The sequence below is a fragment of the Artibeus jamaicensis genome, unplaced genomic scaffold (genome assembly GCF_021234435.1).
Source record: "Artibeus jamaicensis isolate MK-2021 breed Jamaican fruit bat unplaced genomic scaffold, CSHL_Jam_final contig_519, whole genome shotgun sequence".
Taxonomy (NCBI): Eukaryota; Metazoa; Chordata; class Mammalia; order Chiroptera; family Phyllostomidae; genus Artibeus; species Artibeus jamaicensis.
Window position 1 is genome coordinate 32428060 of NW_026521871.1, and position 18830 is coordinate 32446889.

General features: G+C 43.4%; 1 protein-coding gene across 3 annotated transcripts in view; it reads right to left on the reverse strand.

Annotated features, from left to right (window-relative positions):
* The window catches only part of RFTN1 (raftlin, lipid raft linker 1), a 187348-nt gene that overhangs the window by 97751 nt on the left and 70767 nt on the right, over positions 1 to 18830 (reverse strand). For all 3 annotated transcript variants that reach the window (XM_037143962.2, XM_037143964.2, XM_037143963.2), the window contains exon 3: positions 12031 to 12217. In XM_037143962.2, coding sequence (XP_036999857.2) covers positions 12031 to 12217 — 187 coding nt within the window. The remainder of the gene's footprint in view (positions 1 to 12030; positions 12218 to 18830) is intronic.

Sequence of the window (18830 nt, forward strand, 5' to 3'; positions counted from 1 at the left end):
ATATGGGAAGAACTAATGTTAGTATTTCTGCATAAATAGTATTTTATCACAAACATAACACCAAAAAAACAGGTCTGCCTGATGTTTTTTTGATTCAGAAAAGTCATGAAAATAACAGTGAGAACTCCACGCAGGAACTTTCTTCACAAGACTTTCTCAGGGGCACGTCCAGTTGAGGACCGGAAAGCCTCTCTTTCTGTCTGCGTTTACTGCACGTGTTCTAATGCAAGTCTGCTTCTCGTTTCCTCCTTCTCTAGATCCTCCTACCGACACCCTCTAATCGAGTCAGAGGATGGAAATGTTCTGTATCCACACAGCACATTATAGTGGCCACCACCTGCACGTTGCTGCCAAACACCCAAAACGTGGCGAGTTTTGGGCACTGAATTTTTACTTTTGTTTAATTTTCATTAATTTACATTTAAATAGCTACCTGTGGCAAGTAGCTCCCTCTGAACAAGACAGCTTACCTCTGTTTTAAACTTGAATGTCCACACAGATGTCACCTGAGATCATGTGAAAATGAAGATTCTGATTTAGCTGGTCTGGGGGGCCTGGGAACCTGCATTTCTAGGGAGCTCCCTGAGGGCGCCTGCTGGTGCATGAAGTGGACTTTGCGGAGCAGGACTCTACCTGCCTCAGGAACCGTCAGTGTGACCAAGAAGCTTCGTGGGTCAATGGTCTCCCAATTCTTTGATCACACACCCCATCAGTAAAAACCGAGTACTGCCGTACCAGCATTTTCCACATGTTACAACACAATACATATGAAACAAGTTCTAAAAGGTCATAGAGATGAAATAAGCGATATTTAAAAAGTATAATCACAGTAAGTTCTTATTATTAATAACTAGTAATTAAGGCATCATATACACTTGAAGTGAGACCCACTGTTAACAAGAGTAGAAATAAGTCCACATTTCAAAAGGCCTTCTTGATGAGTCCAGGGTTCTTTGGTCATCTTCTGTCTGATCTGAATAGGTAGGCATTGATTTTTTTAAAAATCTCGCTAATAAAGCTCTTATGAACAGCTGGAGATGGGTCAATGGGGCAATTTTCAGTGCGTGAGAGAGAGAGGAAGAGAGAGAGAGTGGATTTTACATTTATAGTATTGGTGTTGTCCTCAATCTGCAATCACTTTACAAAGAAATGTTATGTCATTTGTATATTTCATGACAGTTAATTGAGTTAAAGCTACAAAAAATATTCTGCAAATCCACTTCACGAGTTCTGGATTGAAAGTGTTCATCTGAATTCAGCCTCCCCCAGGGACCCTCCTGCTCCATGTGGACAGGCGAGAGCTCGGGCATCTGCACCCAGCCAGGCATCTGCACCCAGCCAGGCATCGCCTTCAAACTGAATGTTACATATTAGTATCCAACTGAATGTTACATATCAGTGATGTATGGTTCCTCTCCTAGCTTTCAGTATATGGAGAAACCTCAATTCTCCTTCAACAAGGGTACGTCCATCTCACTTTGGCAACTGGTGTAAATAGTATACAGAATTTTCAGTATGACCACAAAGCTCTGTAATAAAAACTTACCTCCAACAATAATATTGAATTCTATACTCTTGGAAACACATGGTCGAAATTAAATTAGTATGCAGATATAACTGCAATTTTCATAGAGTTTACTGGGAACTGAAGAAAATCACTTCAGACTTTATATGGAAAAATCAATGTGCAAAAGTAGCCAAGATCTGGGGAAAAAAAGACTAGTGCGGTATAATATATACTACACACTTATTGTAATCAAAATAGCATGCTATTAGCACAAAGATCAATAAACAAATAAAGAAACAATAAAGAATAAGGAATAGATTAAGGCAGGAGTCCCCAACCTCTGGGCCTGGGACCAGTACTGGTCCGGGCCTACCAGGAACCAGCCTGCACAGCAGGAGGTAAGCTTGAGTGCAACACACTTGAATCATCCTGAAACCATCCCCCCTACCTCGGTCTGTGAAAAAACTGCCTTCCATGAAACCAGGCCCAGGTACCAAAAAAACTGGGGACCACAGGTAGGGTATATATATATATATATAGAAATCCAACTATAATAAAGGTGGCATTTCATCCAGGGGAGTTAGATTAATTTAATAAATGGAAGAAAATAAAGTTAGACCCCCCCCCTGCAACCCCACATCTCAACTCTACCCCCATGGTTCTCAAGTGGGGTCAGCTTTGCCTGTCAGGAGACATTTGGTAATGTCTGGAGACATTTCTGATGGTCACAAAGGCAGAGGCAGGGAGGAGGGATGTTTGCTTGGCATCTAGTGGGTAAAGGCCAGGGACGCTGCTAAACATCCTACAATGCACAGACAATTCCCCACACAAAGACTTAGCCAGCCCCAAATGTCAAATGCGAAAAACTATGTAAGCTGCAAAATCCCGCCCTAACTCTGACCCTAATGGTTAAAAAGTTAAAGAGGGACAGTACTAGAAGTAGACAGATCCTGATGTGTATCCCGGCTTCTCCACTCATCCAAAGTGTGAGTCTGGACAGGCCATCACTCTGAGGCTCCTTTTCTTCATCACAGCTTTCAGGAGTAAAGATCATGTATATCATGAAGCAATGAGCAAGAACTCTCGTTAGCCACAGCAATAAGTAAAGGGTAGCAATTCTGACTATTGCCATAAGTGAAAAATCATATGAGGAAGTGCCTGCCAACACATAAATGTTCTTTACAAGAAAAGTGGGCTTTTTGGTCCTAGTAAGATCCGCTACATTAAGTTTGGGGGGTCTTAACCTATAGAAGTTTGAAAATGAAAATTTCAACAAGTTTGGGAATAAAAGTTTCAACAAGTCGGATATAAGTCTTCCTAGAGCAGGGCTTGTGCTCATCTCATTATCTCAGACAAAGGCTACAACCTTAGCACACACAAGACAAAGACACCTAATAAACCCATTTTGATTTCGTCTTAAGGGAACAGAAGAAAAACAATGCACTGATGGCCTTAGAAGCAACATTTGCACAGAACCAGTTTAGTGCAGAAACTGACAAGCCCCAGCAAACCTGCTGAATGGAGCCGTCTGTTCTGAATAATTTGCAGTGGCAGCCCTATGTTCTGAAACCAGTTTAGGAGTAGCCAGGCCCGCGGTCCCACAGGCTACCATGGGGACCTGGGATGCTGAAAACCCAGAGGATTCTGAGAACCCTCCAAGGACCCTTCAAGCTCCTGGGTCCCTGAGCTGAAACATGTAGTGTTTCTGAGCCATGAGTCTCAAGATGGAACTTAAGCCACATACCCACCAGACAGTCTGACTCGCCGCCTCCCACACTTCAGTACTGAGAAGTCATTAATCACTTTTTCAACCTAATTTTCCCAGGATATAGAATAGAGTGTCCCTACATAAGGGAAGATAATGGTACATTTCAGCATACAAAACAGTGTAAGTTTGAACCTCTCCTGAATGCATAATAATGTTTTTGACAAATATTAACAAAAACAACCATTGGGAGGATGTAGAATATGGTGAGATAGTTAACACGTAAGGAATGAAGCAAAAACACTCTCAGACCCTCTGAAAACAGGTGTTGTATGAATGCGAGTCACTAATTTGGTGTTTCAAGTCTTTGTGGCCATTTTAAGTTCCAACTAGAAGTCGATGAATAGGAAGCAAATGAAGTGATATAAAGTCATATTTATGGCATTTATCGCTTTGTAAAATGGCTCTATCTTTCAACCACTTAGAAATTATAGAAAATAGCTAGATTATAGAGACAATCATTGTATCAAAATCTCAAGACATTGAAACCACTAATAATGTACTTATATGGATCCAAAAGTTATTTCATTCCTAGCAGAAAATACAAAATTCAAGTAGTACTAGTCTTTCTAGGACCGCCACATTGGAAACACCCATTCCATCTTTCTCAGCTCAAAAACCACACACGGTTGAAGTTGCCTCTGGCTGACAAAGAAAAGATAGAAAAGACTTTGCCAGGATATTTTAAGTAAGACGGTCTGAGTTCCTAATTTTAATACAGGACAGCCAAGTCGACAGAAAACATCCCACACTTCAGTAAAGTGATTTAGAACCAAATTACCTGCCTCGTGTGCATAAGGACCTCAAAATAGTATGTGTCCCTAGAGTCTGCCTGCAAGGCCACGAAACAAACCTTTCCTAGAGAGTCCATTTCTGTGCCAAGGTCGGATGCATGAGAGGAGGGGGCTTTTATCTATTTTACCATAAAACAAACACAGACACTTCACGGCACCGTGGCACTTGCATACGTTTTAAGATCGACAGGAAAGTTCAAAGAAACTCTGTGCCCTTGCTTCTGCATTTGGTTGGGGCCCCTGCTCACTGTTCTCCGCCACTCCAAGCTATTTCTGGGGACAGACTGGAGTCACCAGTTTGCTAATGCTCTCTGAGGAACCAAAATAAATAAATGAACGATCAAACATGGGGAAAGATGCAGGCAATTAAGGACAGGTTGGGGCTGGGGAGGAATAAGCTTTCAGGCACACAATACATGTCTCTCCCCTCCTCCGGGAAAAAGGCCGACATCGATGCCTTGGAGAAAGAGAGTAACAATAAGTAGGCAGGTCGTTTAGGGGTATGGGTTGAAAAAAACCACCTCTCTTTTCCCTAAGACAATGTGGCTTTACGCTGGCATATTACATTGGAAAGTGCAAACACAATAATTAACAGTGAATCCTGAAACTCCAACACACCAGAAAAGAGTGTCACTCCATGTGAGATGGGAAAATAGGAGGAATACGTTAAGGTAGTCTTCGGTGATGCTGGACAGCCCTGCGTGTGTGCGCGCGCATGTGTGTGTGTGCATGTTTGTGTGTGCGCTCGCATGTGTGTGTGTGTTGGGGGTGGGCAGGGTGGCAGTCCAGAGAGCTCATCAAGTTCTCGAAACACCTGGAGAAAACTGAGGGAGAATGATACCATGCCAACGAGGAGGGGCAGTTGCCAGAAAAGAAGAAGGTCTTCCCTATGTATAAATCCAGAATAACGACCTCCATGCTAAAACGACACCTCCCTCATTCCCTGCTCTGATTTAAGAAAAGAACTTAGACTCTGCCTCCCTCCATTTCTGCTCCCTGGGAATTAACCAGCTGCTGCAATTTCTCCACCACAGTAACACATGTCAATCACTGCTAAGCCCAGCGTTACTTTTCTTCCCCATGTGTGATTCCAACAATCAGCTCCAGGGCTGAACCCAGCCTTGCGTCTGAGCATTTTCTAGGGCACACCCCGGTAGGCGCTACCACCCCCTGTGTATTTCCTTTAATTATGAAACCTCTTTCCAGAAGCCCCAATAGCTCTCCCAAGAGCCAAGGTAATTGGTAGAAATTAGACATGAAGAGACACAAAAACCACTTAAAGAGGACACTTTCGACTATGAGTTTTAAAAGAATCTTCATTTTAGTTCCAATATGATTTTGTACTTTCCCAGCTCTGCCCTTTTCAAATGCCAAAGAAAATGTTCGTGCTATCTTGTGGGCTATCATAGAGGGATGTAATGCATTTGTACTCCACTTAAGATCCACAAAGATCTGTGTCCCTTTAAAGGCCATCCTTTGGATGGTTTTTAAAAAGGAAAAAAAAACAGGGAAAGATAACATACTTTGAGGCAAATCACTGTTATTCGGACAAGGAAAGGAACGTGTGTGCCTGTGTGGGTATGTCCCACTGCCTGGGTCTGTGTTGTATGAACATATTATCAAGATGCGCTCCAGGCCCTGGCCAGCTGCTGGCTCAGTTGGTTGGAGCATCGTCCTGTACACAAAAAACGCTGCAGGTCCAACCCCTGTTTAGGGCACATAACTAGGATGCGGGTTCGATCCCCAGTCGGGGCACATGAGGGAGTCAACCAACGGATGTTTCTCTTTCACATGGATGTTTCTCTCTTTTTCCCCCACCCCATTCCTCTCTCTCAAATCAATACACATATCCTTGGGTGAGGATTTTAAAAAAAAAGATGCACTCTGGGTACTGGTAACTATGTAAACCAAAATCAGACCCACCTGACCATAATGTATGGTCTTCTAATGAATGATGGTAGCAAAATTCCAGAGCACAGTTTCATTCCACTCACGTTAGTAAAATTCTATTGTGCAGCATCTACTTAGTACTTGGCACTCTGAGTAAGCAATGGGAATCCAAAGAGGAAAGGAGACTTAGCAAGGGGGCAGGGAGGTGGGCAGACACAAAAAGAAGCAAGTACCAGAGCATCTGAGAAGACTGATGAGTGCCTTGTGTGAAAGGGAGAGCAGGCAGTGCAAAGGGCTAACGATCAACTCCACCGAAGCAAGCGTCAGAAATCGTCAAGGCTGCAGGATGGCAGCCAGTGGGGTGAACTGGAGATACACAACGTCATTTTGAAACAGTGAGGTAATGATCTAAAAAGGTCAGTTTTCTGGCTTTTCTTGAAAAAAAAAGTACAAGACCTGGCCACATGTGGCAACAGGGGGCAGAGGTAGGCTTTGGCCCTCCAGTGCCCAGGGGTCCCCACTCAAGAAGCCTGGCCCCTCTCAGCCCCTGAGTCTGCAAGCCCTGTCTTAGAATAAAGGCAGTGTCTTCAGGATTTCATATGCCTAACCCCCAAGAAGGGAGACCAGCAGTAAAGCTGAGCACTCTCTGAGATTTGCTTTCCTGGAAATAAAACGGCAAAAAAAAAAAAAAAAAAAAAACAGAAGAAATGTCTCTCTCTGCATCACCTGACACTGGGTGGCCAGAGCTGACTCACTCGGCAATCTGTGCTGCTCATAGTACTCGCGAGCACAGCTTGCTGATACAGTCAGAGAACAAAAACTTCTCCAACTCCCAGCATATGGTCAATCTGGAACAGAGCAATTCAGCACAGCTCTCGGCAAGGCACTGCATCTCTAAGAATCACTGGAGGTATCTGGGATAGAAAGCAAGGACCACGGCAGCCCGGGCTCAGTCAGCGACACGGAAGTGGCCTGGTTCTCAAGGGCTCACACAGCTCAGACTTCTGTCCCAGCTCCTGAGTGCCCATGGACATGTCCCAGTGGACATCTTGCCGCCAGCAACTGCCACAAACACGATACAACCAAACCAATGCTGTCCACACTTCTCTTGTGGTATATACTGTCCACATTCCACCCAAAAGCCCTCTGATCCCCTCTGCCGGTTCTGTGTGTCCCCTCAGCCTTTGCATGACTTGAGGTCATCTTTGGCTGTTGGCCCTGCTCCACCTGAATGTGCCATAGAGCTGTAAGTGTCTGGAGCAGGTCATGGGGAATGGCTCTCAGGTACAGGAGGGTGAAAGCCAGTTGCCCAGCCTTAAGGTGCATTCACCACTTCCCCCAGGATCAGGCTGAGGCGGACACTGCACCCTAGTACCTTCCTCCCCTTCTATCCCATGTCCTCGCTCCTGACTCCTCCTGGGAGCATCTCCTTAAGGATCCTATCAGGGTCTGCTTCTGGGAAAACCACACCAGACACATCCCCTTCCTCGCCCTCCCCTCCCCCTCCCAGTGAATCCTCCCAGCCATTTGGAAGGAGCCATCAAAAGCTTACTCATATTTTGCTTTGTCCTCTTCCTCCATGCTGTCCTTTTCCAGCTAAACGTTAAATCCAATTTTTCCTCCTGTGGGACACGTCTCACATCTATCTTCCTTGTCTTACTATAACCCCCTCTCGCCATTGATCATCTCCCACTACAACGATCGCCATGTTTTCTCAGCTTCCATTTTCTTCCCCTCTTATGCTTTTCCTCTTAAGCTTTTGGAAACTCAGCTCCTCTAGTGGCTGGCTGTTCCTCTACAACAAAAATATTGCACCGGTTCTCCCACAGTCTTCAGGATGAAGTTCAAACCCCCAGCTCAGCCGTCAGAGGCCTCCTGACCCAGGCCCCGTGCTTCTCCCCATTTCCCTCTGGACCTCGTGCTCCAGTCGCCCCACATCACCCTTGATCTGCTTTTCCAGGCCCCACTTCCCTAGGCCAGTCTGCCTGCCTGGGAGACCCTTCTCCCCACGTGTGCCCTCATTCAAAATCTGCCCATCATTCCAGACCCAGAGCAAATGAGACTCCGGAGTCCCCTCCTCTAGGGAACCCCATTAACAAATTCTAGGTGAGAGGTGAAAACAGAGACCCACAGATCTGGCTGGGCATTCACAGAATTTGCATATATACTTTACATCCCCCCTAGTAGATAAGTTTCTTGTGAGCTGGCTGCTCTTTAGAATCATCTTTGCATAGCGAAGCTATACCACATGTTTATCTTAGAAAAATCTAACTGAAAGGGAGGAACGTTTACCACTTAAAACAGTGCCAGTTATGCTACTCAGCAGGCAGATGTGCCCCAGAATGGATGTGAGACAGGAGGCGTGGAGATCCTGTTTTCTCAATCTCAGCTCCCACACACACCTCTCTAGGTGCAAGCATCTCAGCACCCTTGGTGTGATTCTAATGAACACTCACAGTGAACCTGAACCAACTTACTTCCCCACGGTCTCACTGCAGGAAACACCAATCTGATCTAGTTGGGAAGGAAAACGTGCATCGGTCACGCAGAGATGCCATAGTATCACATAACACAGGCAATTACAGAGATTTTCAAGGGCAGTTTTGATTACATGCATTTTCCACCTCCAAACAGCAATTCGGAACCCCACCCCTTTCATTAGCTGCAGTGCCTCTGTATGGCCCACCCCTGGACCCTCCGGCCAATATGTGGACAGAGTTCACAAATGTCCTGGTCCTCCGTACCATCCAAGGCATTATTCCAGGGGACCTAGACTCAAATGACTTCAACCCATTAGTGATGAAAAACACATCACTGGCACCTTTAACTAGCTCTATGCGGAACAATGACAATTCAACAGCTGAAAAATTAATCTGCACAAAGCATTTTTTGTACTTATGTCTACAGCCATAGAATGACCTAGAATTAAACCCACACCCATGATACATCAGAAGTGACATTTTAATCACTGACTCCTCTTAGCCATCACATGTTGAGATCTTTGTCAACTTGTTCTAAGGAAAACTGCCCCCCAAAATGAAGGACAACTGTATTTAGAATTCAGAGTGAATGCAACAATATTGTCTGTTAAAAGTCACTAAGTGTTCTGAAGAAAGAATAGAGAGAAGGAAGTAGATGCTCTACTTATTCATGAAGTATCTCATTCAGCTATTCTATTCATCTTGAGTCAGTTTTCAAAGTAACTGACTTTAAATTCAACACACTTAGGATTAATAACGATTTATAGCTAGATGTGTGATGTGGCCTGCCATCCATCCCATAATGAAATTTCAAAAGAATTTTCAGAGGAAAAGACCGGGCAATTTTTCATGAATTTAAGTGAAATTTGTCAAAATGATAGAGGGTTTGGAGGAATGTTTTTACACTGAGCTTTGGGAATGACTCGTTAATAATCCAATTAAACTGTCAACGATGCTCTCAAATTACCCAAATTCCACTAGAAAACATTTCATTATAAGACAAACAAAATCCTCCCACTTCATGTGCATTATTCCCATGTTTTCCCCTAAAACCAGGTCCAAATTAAAAGCTACTTCCTCCAGAAACATTGCTTTAGTTTCTTTTCCAGCAGGAAGTGACTTCTCCCTTTCCCACACTCTCACGGCCTGAAGTGCACTGTCTTATTTTCTTGGTTAAACTGTAGGTACCTGGAAGGTAGGCTCCAGGCCCAGGCAAAATTTCCATCTGCACTTTCTATCTTCCCATGAAGTAGAGCTCCTAGTATGTCATTTATAAAGAATATAAGCTCAGTAAGTGTTTGTGAATGAATGAATGAATGAATGAATGAATAAATGTAAGCTTGTATGATTCTATTCTTTTTCCTGGTCTTGCTGTACACACTAAAGCCTAGTTACTTTCCAAAAAATTTACACCCACCTTTCAACCACATTAAACTTAATATCCAAGTCATCTCATGGTGATTCTTGCTAATGAACTTGATCTGGACTGACAGTAATCTAGAACGTACCTGGCACCTCTTTCAATGTGGTCTATTTACGAAATATTAAGCAGGCATTTACTTGCTCTTGGACAGTGAAATCGCTTCATTTAACAGCATCTAAAGCTGCCAGAACTCTGGCAGACTTTGTGAAAAATATCATAACTGTCCGTATCAAAAATTAATCACATAAGATTTGTTTTGTTTCTACTACTTAAACTCTCTACAGAAAAGGTTCTGTGGTGGGGTTTTTTGATCATTTAATTTTCATAGTGTGGAATATTTTCCCCATGATGCAAAAACATGGTTACTGCATTTCCTAGGAGACAGAGTGCCTGTGCTTTAAAATGACACCGCATAATGAACGCCTGCTTTCCCACTATCGCTGCTCCTCCTCCCACATGCCACTAACAGGAAATGAAAGTGGCGCACACTCTCTTGGTCATTTTTGCAATAAGAATGGCATATTGCCATTCTTGTTACCACACTTCGTAAATGACCAAGCTTTTGCAACTTCTTAAAAAAAAGCAAGGTGGGGGAGTGCGGTTTCAAAGAAGACCCAGCCCAAAGTTATCCAAGAAATTTCCTTCTTGTATCTGTTCATCCAGCAGTAAGAATCTTCATTAAAGTCGCCCAGGCCAGTAATCTAGGTACTCTGGTCTTGAGTGAGCTTAAATCCAAGGAGAATGCCACCTTCTCTTTCTTGAAAACCTTCCTGCACACCTATCTCTCATTCTTCTTAATATCACGACCCATTTTCCTCTTCTAGAAAGGAGGGTCCTTAGTGACCTAGACAAATACCTCAAAGTCTGGATCTTAGCTTCCTCACCTTTAAAATGGAAATAAAAATCATATCCATTTCATGGGCTGATTATGAGGACACATGACACTCATAAGGACTAGCACATAGTAAGTGCTCAACAAATGTGACCTCTAGTCATCACGCACGTCTCACGCATCAGCGGAACCTGAAACCACTCCCGGAACAACTTCCTCTTGGGATTGATTGACCCAGATATTGACCCAAAGCCCATTGACATAAAGAAACAAATATGTCAGAAAGGTTTCATTCTACAAAAAAAAAGTTTCATTCTACAAATACCATGGTAAATCTGCACATGAGCAAAAGGCTCGTGCTAGCTTTCACTTCAGATTCTCGGTGCATGTCAACTTGGACTCAGAGCTTCTGAGCTCGGTCACCCAGGAAGAAATGAAGAACTCAGCTTGCCAGGAGGGAGAAGCCCAGGTAGTCACGCAGCCTCCTGCCTCCAGCTGTCCCTCCTGGGCTCAAAAGCCCAGGGTGTGTTGTCTACCTGGCAAAGCAACTTGTAAAAAGAGAGAAAAACAAGTAGTCACTCTGCACTCTCCCTCTTTTTAAAAATATGGCCCATGTTGTCATCCTGCCATGATGGAAGGTCAAAGGACAGATCTATTTTCCTCTGCCAGACTTTATTTCAATTTTTATTTTTACAAAAGCAGCAAAAACGTACTGTGTTTTCTATCCCACCTTCCCTATTTAAATAATTATTTAAGACTATTATTTATAGCTCCTTTTGAGAAACCAACCTTAGTATCTCTTTTCCTTATTAGACCCAATAAAAATACAGTAAGAGTAAGCAGGCATTCCATTGAGCAAGCTATCCTGAAAAACACGCTCCAAGCCTAGAAAATCAAAATCAAGACCAAATCAATTAGAGCACTAGGTTCAGGCAGATTTTGGTTTTCCTCCCAAGTGAGTAGCGGAACTTACGGTGGGCTCAAAATGGTCAAGTATTTCTCGAGTTTGGGGAAATACATGAAGTCTGTACATAGCTTTTTAAAAAATGAGTGTGTTTTGTAGCCATGCATTTCCGGCTGTAGTGTTACACTTTAACCGGCCACGTCATTCTGTGAGTGCACCTCTTCAGAGGAGACATTCTTCTAGCTGAGTCGAATCCATTAAATTAAAGGGGGCAAAACGGTGTAAGAGGGAACTGTCTACTCATGCAGTCAGGCACGGACAGGACACAAGGAGACTTCTCTGGTTGTCTGACGTAACGTCTTACCTGTCAGAGGGCAGAGGCCCTGACACCACCACACCTCGGCCGCCTCATGATGCCAACCTCAGAGGCCTTACCTGTCGGTTTTCTTGATCAGGATGGCCCTGAAGATGTGCTCGAGGGGTGTCTTCTCCTGCTTGAGGGTTGGTTGCACAAAAGGGTGCAGGGCCACCAGCAAGAAGCCCTGCTGGTACAGGTCCAGGAGCTGGGCGGGCAGGTCTCGCAGGGAGGCCAGCCTCACTGCTGAGCACCGCGGGAGCTCGGCTGGAGTGGAGAGAGGAGGGGCTCATCAGACACACACCGGAACCGCCTGCCCCACCCGATCCAAGTCTGTCTGCCCTGGCCCTTCCAGAGAACCTCTCAGTCACCCCTCGGTAAAATGAGTTTGTTCCTGTCTTAACTACTGTCTTCAAAGAGAACTTCTAAGCAGTAGGCTGTTTTCCAACACAGCCAGAGACATTGGTAATTGGTAAACCTAGAGTCAATTTTCTCAGTTACATTGACAAACCCACTTCTAGCCCCTCGAAAAAATAAAAAGAAAGAAAAGAAGGGGGGGGAGGAGGCAACAAGAACTGTGAGCAAATATAAAACTACCAGGTGGCAAAAAGCAGCAGAAACAAGCTCAAAAGGCAAACTGGAAGATAATTTCCATGATATTTACAACAAAGTGGTGATTTTCTTGATTTGTAAAGAAATCACTCCCACCGAAAAAGCAAAGAAAAATGGGCAAAGTATATAAACAGGCAATTGCCTAAAACAAATCATAAAAATAGAACCACTATTTGAAAAGACACCCAAATTAACTAAACATTAGAACCACACGTGTCAAAACAATTATTTTTCACTTACCGAATTATTTTACATTTTTTGAATTAAAAACATTTAAGAACCCAAACAATATTCAAAATTCAAAAGGCACAAGCATATATACAGTGAAAACTATATCACAGCTTTAGCCCCTGCCTCTCAGGCCTTTCCCCTGCAAGCAATCAATATTGTCCATTTTTTTATATACATATTGACAATCACTGAATTCATACACAAAGTCAGAAAGTCTATATGTCTCCCCTCATTTTACACAAATGGTAGCATAACATTAATGCACTTGGCTTTTCGTCATTTTTATCAATTATCAGCACAGCTTTTTTCAACAATAGTAAAGAGAACTCTCCCTTAGTCTTTTTACAGATGCACAGTTTATCACAGTATGATATACCAGAGGTTATTCACACTTCTGCTTTTATAACTAATGCTGCAATGAAAGCTATCACTCATGTAATGCAGCTGAAAAACAAATTCCTAGGTGTGGAATTGCTGGGCTAAAGATAAATGCAGGGGACTATTTTCAGATGGTACCGGACTCCCAGCCGAGAGATGCACAGACCTACCTCCCATCAGTGATACACAATCACTGGCTAATCCCATAGTGAGGTGCCGGTTTATAGTTCTCTTATTATGTAATTTGTATTTCTAATTGAATATTTCACATCTAAATGCTACCTGTGTTCTTTTCTGTTAAATGCTCATCATCTTTGCCTAGTTTCTATTGGTTTACAGGCCTTTTCTCTTGGTGTGTAAAACCTCTTTGTATATTAGGCAATATAGTTCTTATGTGTGATACCAGCTGCAAATATCTTCCCTCAATTTGTTGTCTTTTAACTTTGCAGAAGGTGGCGTTTTGCCACGAAGAACGTTTTTTATGAAGTTGAATTTACTCATCTTGTCTTCAATGGCTTCCGAGTTTTATGTCATAGCAGAAAGAACTAAAATTATAAAATAATTCCCCTGTGATACCTTGTAGTGCATATTTCCCTTTTCACATGTAAATTTCTGATCCATTTGGAATGTATGAAATATGAATTTAAAAATTTCCCCCAAGGTTTACACATTTTTCCTCATTGATTTGAGATGTTGTCTTTATCACATGGTATATTCCTGAATATATTTCAGCTTATGGCAATGATCCATTCATCCATTTTAAGATTTTAGTTTCACATTATGCTTTAATATCTGCTTAAGCTATTTCCTGACTCTTCCTATCTTCCTGTTTATTTTCTGAATATTCCTGTTTATTCTTACTTGTTTTTTCAAATAGTCTTTAAAATCAGCTCACCAAGTTCCCCCTCCAGCACAAATCTTGTTACTATTTTTATTGGATCATGTTCACATTATATCTTAATGGAAGAAGAGTGAATATTTTCTTCAGGCTTTGAGCACCCATTCAAGAACATGACGTAATTTTTGTTTGTTCAAGACTTCTTTGGGATTCCTCAGGTGCATACTGAAGTTCTCTTCGCACAGATATTGAACAATTATTCCTAGTTGTTTTGTATTTCATTGTTACTGGAATACAGATTTTTTCCTTTTTCCTGTGGGCAAGAATCCTCAGGAAACAGGCAACGGGCCTGCTGATGGCCGTGAACCTTTCTGGACGGCGATGCCCTGAAAGCTAACAGGGCATGTAGCCTTCGCCCGACCACCCCACTACTAAATATCACACCGACGGCTGGACTCACAAAATGTTTCTGAAGACATTATCAACGAAGATATTCACTGCAGGGCTGTTCATACAGCGAAAGCCTGGAACCAGCGAGCTCTTTCCTGGAGGGCTGGGTGAACTCTGGGACATCCTAGTGATGAATCAATCAATCCTATGACCCATTTAGGAAGACCAAGGTAAGTCTGTTATTTGCTGATGGAAACGTGCCCAAGATAAACTACTAACTTAGGATGCAAGGTATCTAACAGTATTGTTATATGATACTCCTGTATAAAAACATTAGAAGGATAGACGTAAGTGAAGCTTTTTTCTGGAAAAAAAATCAGAGACACACTGGAGAGAGGGATTGGACTAGAGAGAGGAAGATGGAAAGGTGGTTTTTGCTTTATTTTGTACTTCAACATTCTTATCATCAACAGGGATCATTCGGGTGGAGGATTCATGAGACATTTTAATTTTCTCCTTCATAGGTAAAAGCAGTATGTAATGTACCTAAAAAAATAATGTAATTTTAAAACACAAACTTAAAAAACAAGATCGAGAGGTACTTAAGAGTACTACTTAACATCAGATACTGTAGCTCTCATTCCCATACATCATGCAAGAAATTTACGGGAAAACAAAATCTATAGCAACGATTCACTCTAGCTCAAGTGTCCGGCATCCTGGAGAAACCTCCATCAATAACAGTGACAAAGACTGGCCCGGAAAGCAGAAAAGTCTGCACTCTTTCCCTTGAAGGTACATTCTGGATAAAAACCTCGAAGTCAGTCTGGTAAAGAATGCCGAGCCGCCTTGTGACTCCCATGCACAGAAACCCATCCAGTAAAAGGGGCCCCCATCCTGAACCCCATGTTTTAGAGCAGTGTCTTCCAAGGGTGCTCCTCAGGCCACAGCAGTGGGGAAGGCGTTAGACCTGGAGACTCCTGTGCCCCACCCACACCTACTGCACGAGAATCCGAGCCCTCCACGTCTTCCCAAGCCCTCCAAGAGAGTCTGAAGCTGAGCACTGTTCTCCAGAGGGTTCCGCTTCGGCCCTCCTCCAACCACTCTCCTCTCCATGAGCAAGGAATGGGGGACCTAAGGGCACGTGTCCACCTGTGACCCATGCCCCCACTTCACAGCCACATCCTTGGAATTCCCCGCCCTGACAGCCCCGGGCCCAGCGGGGGAGCCTGTGCAGACCTCTTCCCTGGTCTGTGGCCAGGATGGACATTGTCCCCTGAGTGTGCACCTTGGGGCCTGGGATGGGACAGAGGCTAGGCTGAGGTAAGTGAGGAGACGCTTGCCATAGCTGCGGGATTTAGGGGCATCAAAAACTCACTAACCACAATCAGTACATATTTCATGCAATATGATAGAAAGTGAAAATGAATGCACAATGTCCGTAATGAGCAAAATGTCAAAAGTTGTAATTAAGATAGGATCAGTATAGATTTGTTTTTCTCTCAAGCTCCAGTATGGCTTGGAGTGGCACCATCACCGATCTCCTCTATTAAAAAACACCGCCTCAGCGGCCTCACCCTGGAGCTGGCCCAGGCCCAGCATCTCCTCGAGGCCTGTCCCAGGGCCTGCAAATGACAAGAGCGGGTCTGTGTGCAGGTTGTGCCCAGGGAACCAGGGCCAGGTTTCCTCTGCTGTCAAGAGATTACAAAGCGACTAAAACAAAAGGGAATGATTGCATGTGGCATAGATGTTGGTTGTGTCCCTGGAAAAACTGAACGGACTCTTGGTAGGGGTGTAAACCTTTCTGGTGGGGTAACTTCATGATCGTGACCAGACCTAAAAATACTACACGGCACTAAGATACTTCTTTTCTTGATAAAACTGTATAGAAAGAGCCTCTGTGAGTCCTCAAATCCTGAGACCTCAAACCCAGCCCATCTCTACAGTTCAATGTTTTGTAAATGTTCTGCATATTTTAAATTCTTATTGCTATAATAAAATTAAGCATTACTAAGATTTTGATTATATATATATATATTTTTTCCCTTTTATTCATCACACTATAATTAAAAAAAATAAAAGGGGTCTATGTGTTGAGAGAACTTGGGACTTTAGTATCAGCTACATTCCTCACTGGCATTAATCTTGGGCATGTGAGCACTTGGTTTCCTGGTATAATGGAGATAGTAACATCAGCCTGTATTCCACCACAGAGTGGTTGTGAGAATCCAGTGTGATGATGGGTGCGTGACTGATAAAACTCAAAGCCACTCCAGGCGGCGGTGCTGGCAGTGGCCAAAGGGGAGCTGGCCGGGCACAGTGGTAGGGAGACCAGTCAGCTACAGACGGAGATGCCAGCACAATGCCGAGGCCATTAAATCCTTCCCGTTCACATCCACACCCCTGACCCTCCACATTCCGAATCAGGGCACCGGAAATAGTAGTCAATCAACCATTTTATAGTTAAATGCTCCCTAAATAAAACAATACCTTTTACATTTTAATCTTAAAATCTAAAGATACATCTCCTGTCAAAACCGAGCAATTTTATGGCTTTAATTTTTGGTATGCATACTTTCAAAGTAAGTGTAGCCTCATGGTTTAAAAAAATTAAATCTCAATACTCTTATTGCACTAAAAAATGAGCAAAAATATGATTTGGCCTAAAGAAAGGCCTTAATTTCATGGTGCTATTTGAATGTTAACCTTAAAAAAAAAACCCTAGTTCTTAAATGACCAATCCCCCACCGATTATTACTAAAAAAAATAAAAGAAGGAATGACTTGTTTGGATGGACATACCAATTACAACCTCTTGGTCTGTTTCTCACCCCACCCACCAGAGTCACCTCTCCATTATTTTTGTTTTGTAATATTTGCCTGATTTCATTTATAAATTATGTAACCTTAGGCAAGTCATATAATTCCCACTTGAAAGGAGCTTCCAACTTAAAAAAATGCAACGCTTTTGCTATTTTAATTTCGACACTAGGACACCAACTTCTAAGTAAAAAGGGGCCTTGGACAATACAATAAATGTTTTCAATGTGACCTGAAAGAGTTGCCCCAAACCAGAGCCAAAACAGGAACACGGAACAGCCACACATGTGAACAGGTGCAGAAAGGGAAAGGGAAAAAAGAAATGAGCTACTGCCAGGATGGAAGATACAAATCTCTGCCATCCAAGGGTCCCAACCTTCTGCCTGCCCCAGGCATGAGAAGGGATTCAGCCTGCTGTGACTGTCCCCGAAGTGCAGGGGGACGTCCAGGGGAGTCCCAGGGAAGAGATGCCCGTGGGGTGGGGAGAGGGAAGTGTCTCCAGGCTCCCATCTTCCCAGCAGACAGCTGCAAGGAGAATGTTGGGGGTTATTTGAGGTTACTCTGGCTTCCTGAGCTTTCACTAGGATCCCACTCCAGGACTGAAGCCAACTCATCGTAAGTTAAAATTTCTAATTATAATTCTTCATATTCTGAAGATGTGTGACACTGACAAGGCCATTTTGGCCGGCGTTACTCCTCAGTCTGAGGAAACGCCACTGTGAGGGCTCAGTGTCTACTTGAAGATCATACTGGTCTCTCCACTGTCCAAACCAGCACGTTCCACAGTCTTCATCCACAGTGGTCCGGCTACAAGCCCAGGGTCCAGGCTGGACACCCCTGTGCTCCCATTGAGAGAGTCCTCTCTTTGTCCTTGACGGGGATGGGGACTTTTTCCTGTTGCCGTGCAAAGCCCAGTTCTCCAGCTGGCTTTTCCCACCAGCTTCGTCTCATGACCTAGGAGAGAGTCTGGTGCAGATCTCAAAGCCAGAACGGGGGGTTCCCAGGGGCCAGATGGATAAGAAAGAACAATAAACACCAAAGCCCCACCTCACCAAGGAGGCAGCATCTTGTCCTTCCAGCCTAGTTAATGCCAATGGGCACACATGCTCAATGGTGCCTTAACTTCTAATTTTTACCTTCAAGAAGTCAGAAATCTTGATCCTCATAAAAACTCTCCTTTAAATGTGGCAAGTGATTGCCGTTTTATTTTCAACCCCATGTGGCTCAAAGCTATGTCCTGGTAGGTTGCAGAGCCCGGAGGGGGCATTTGATAAGAGTGGAGATGGATGACACCACACCCTTCCCTATTGCTGACCTTGGCATAGTTGAGACACAGTGTGAGCATCAGTCATGTATTGAAGAGCTTGCGATCTGTTCATCTCCACATCATCACAACTTACATCAAAGTCTTCGCAAGAACACATCTGCAGGTATTTGACACCAGCCTCTATTTTCTCATTCCTCCCTTTTTTATACTGATGTAGGGATGAACAAAGCATTTAGAACCACACAATATTTTGAAACCCTTGGAAATCTTTTATTTTCTGCCACTCAAAATAGTAAGACATGCTAGAAGGTGTTTTGGGTGGCATGAGAAGTCCAAAGATTTTTT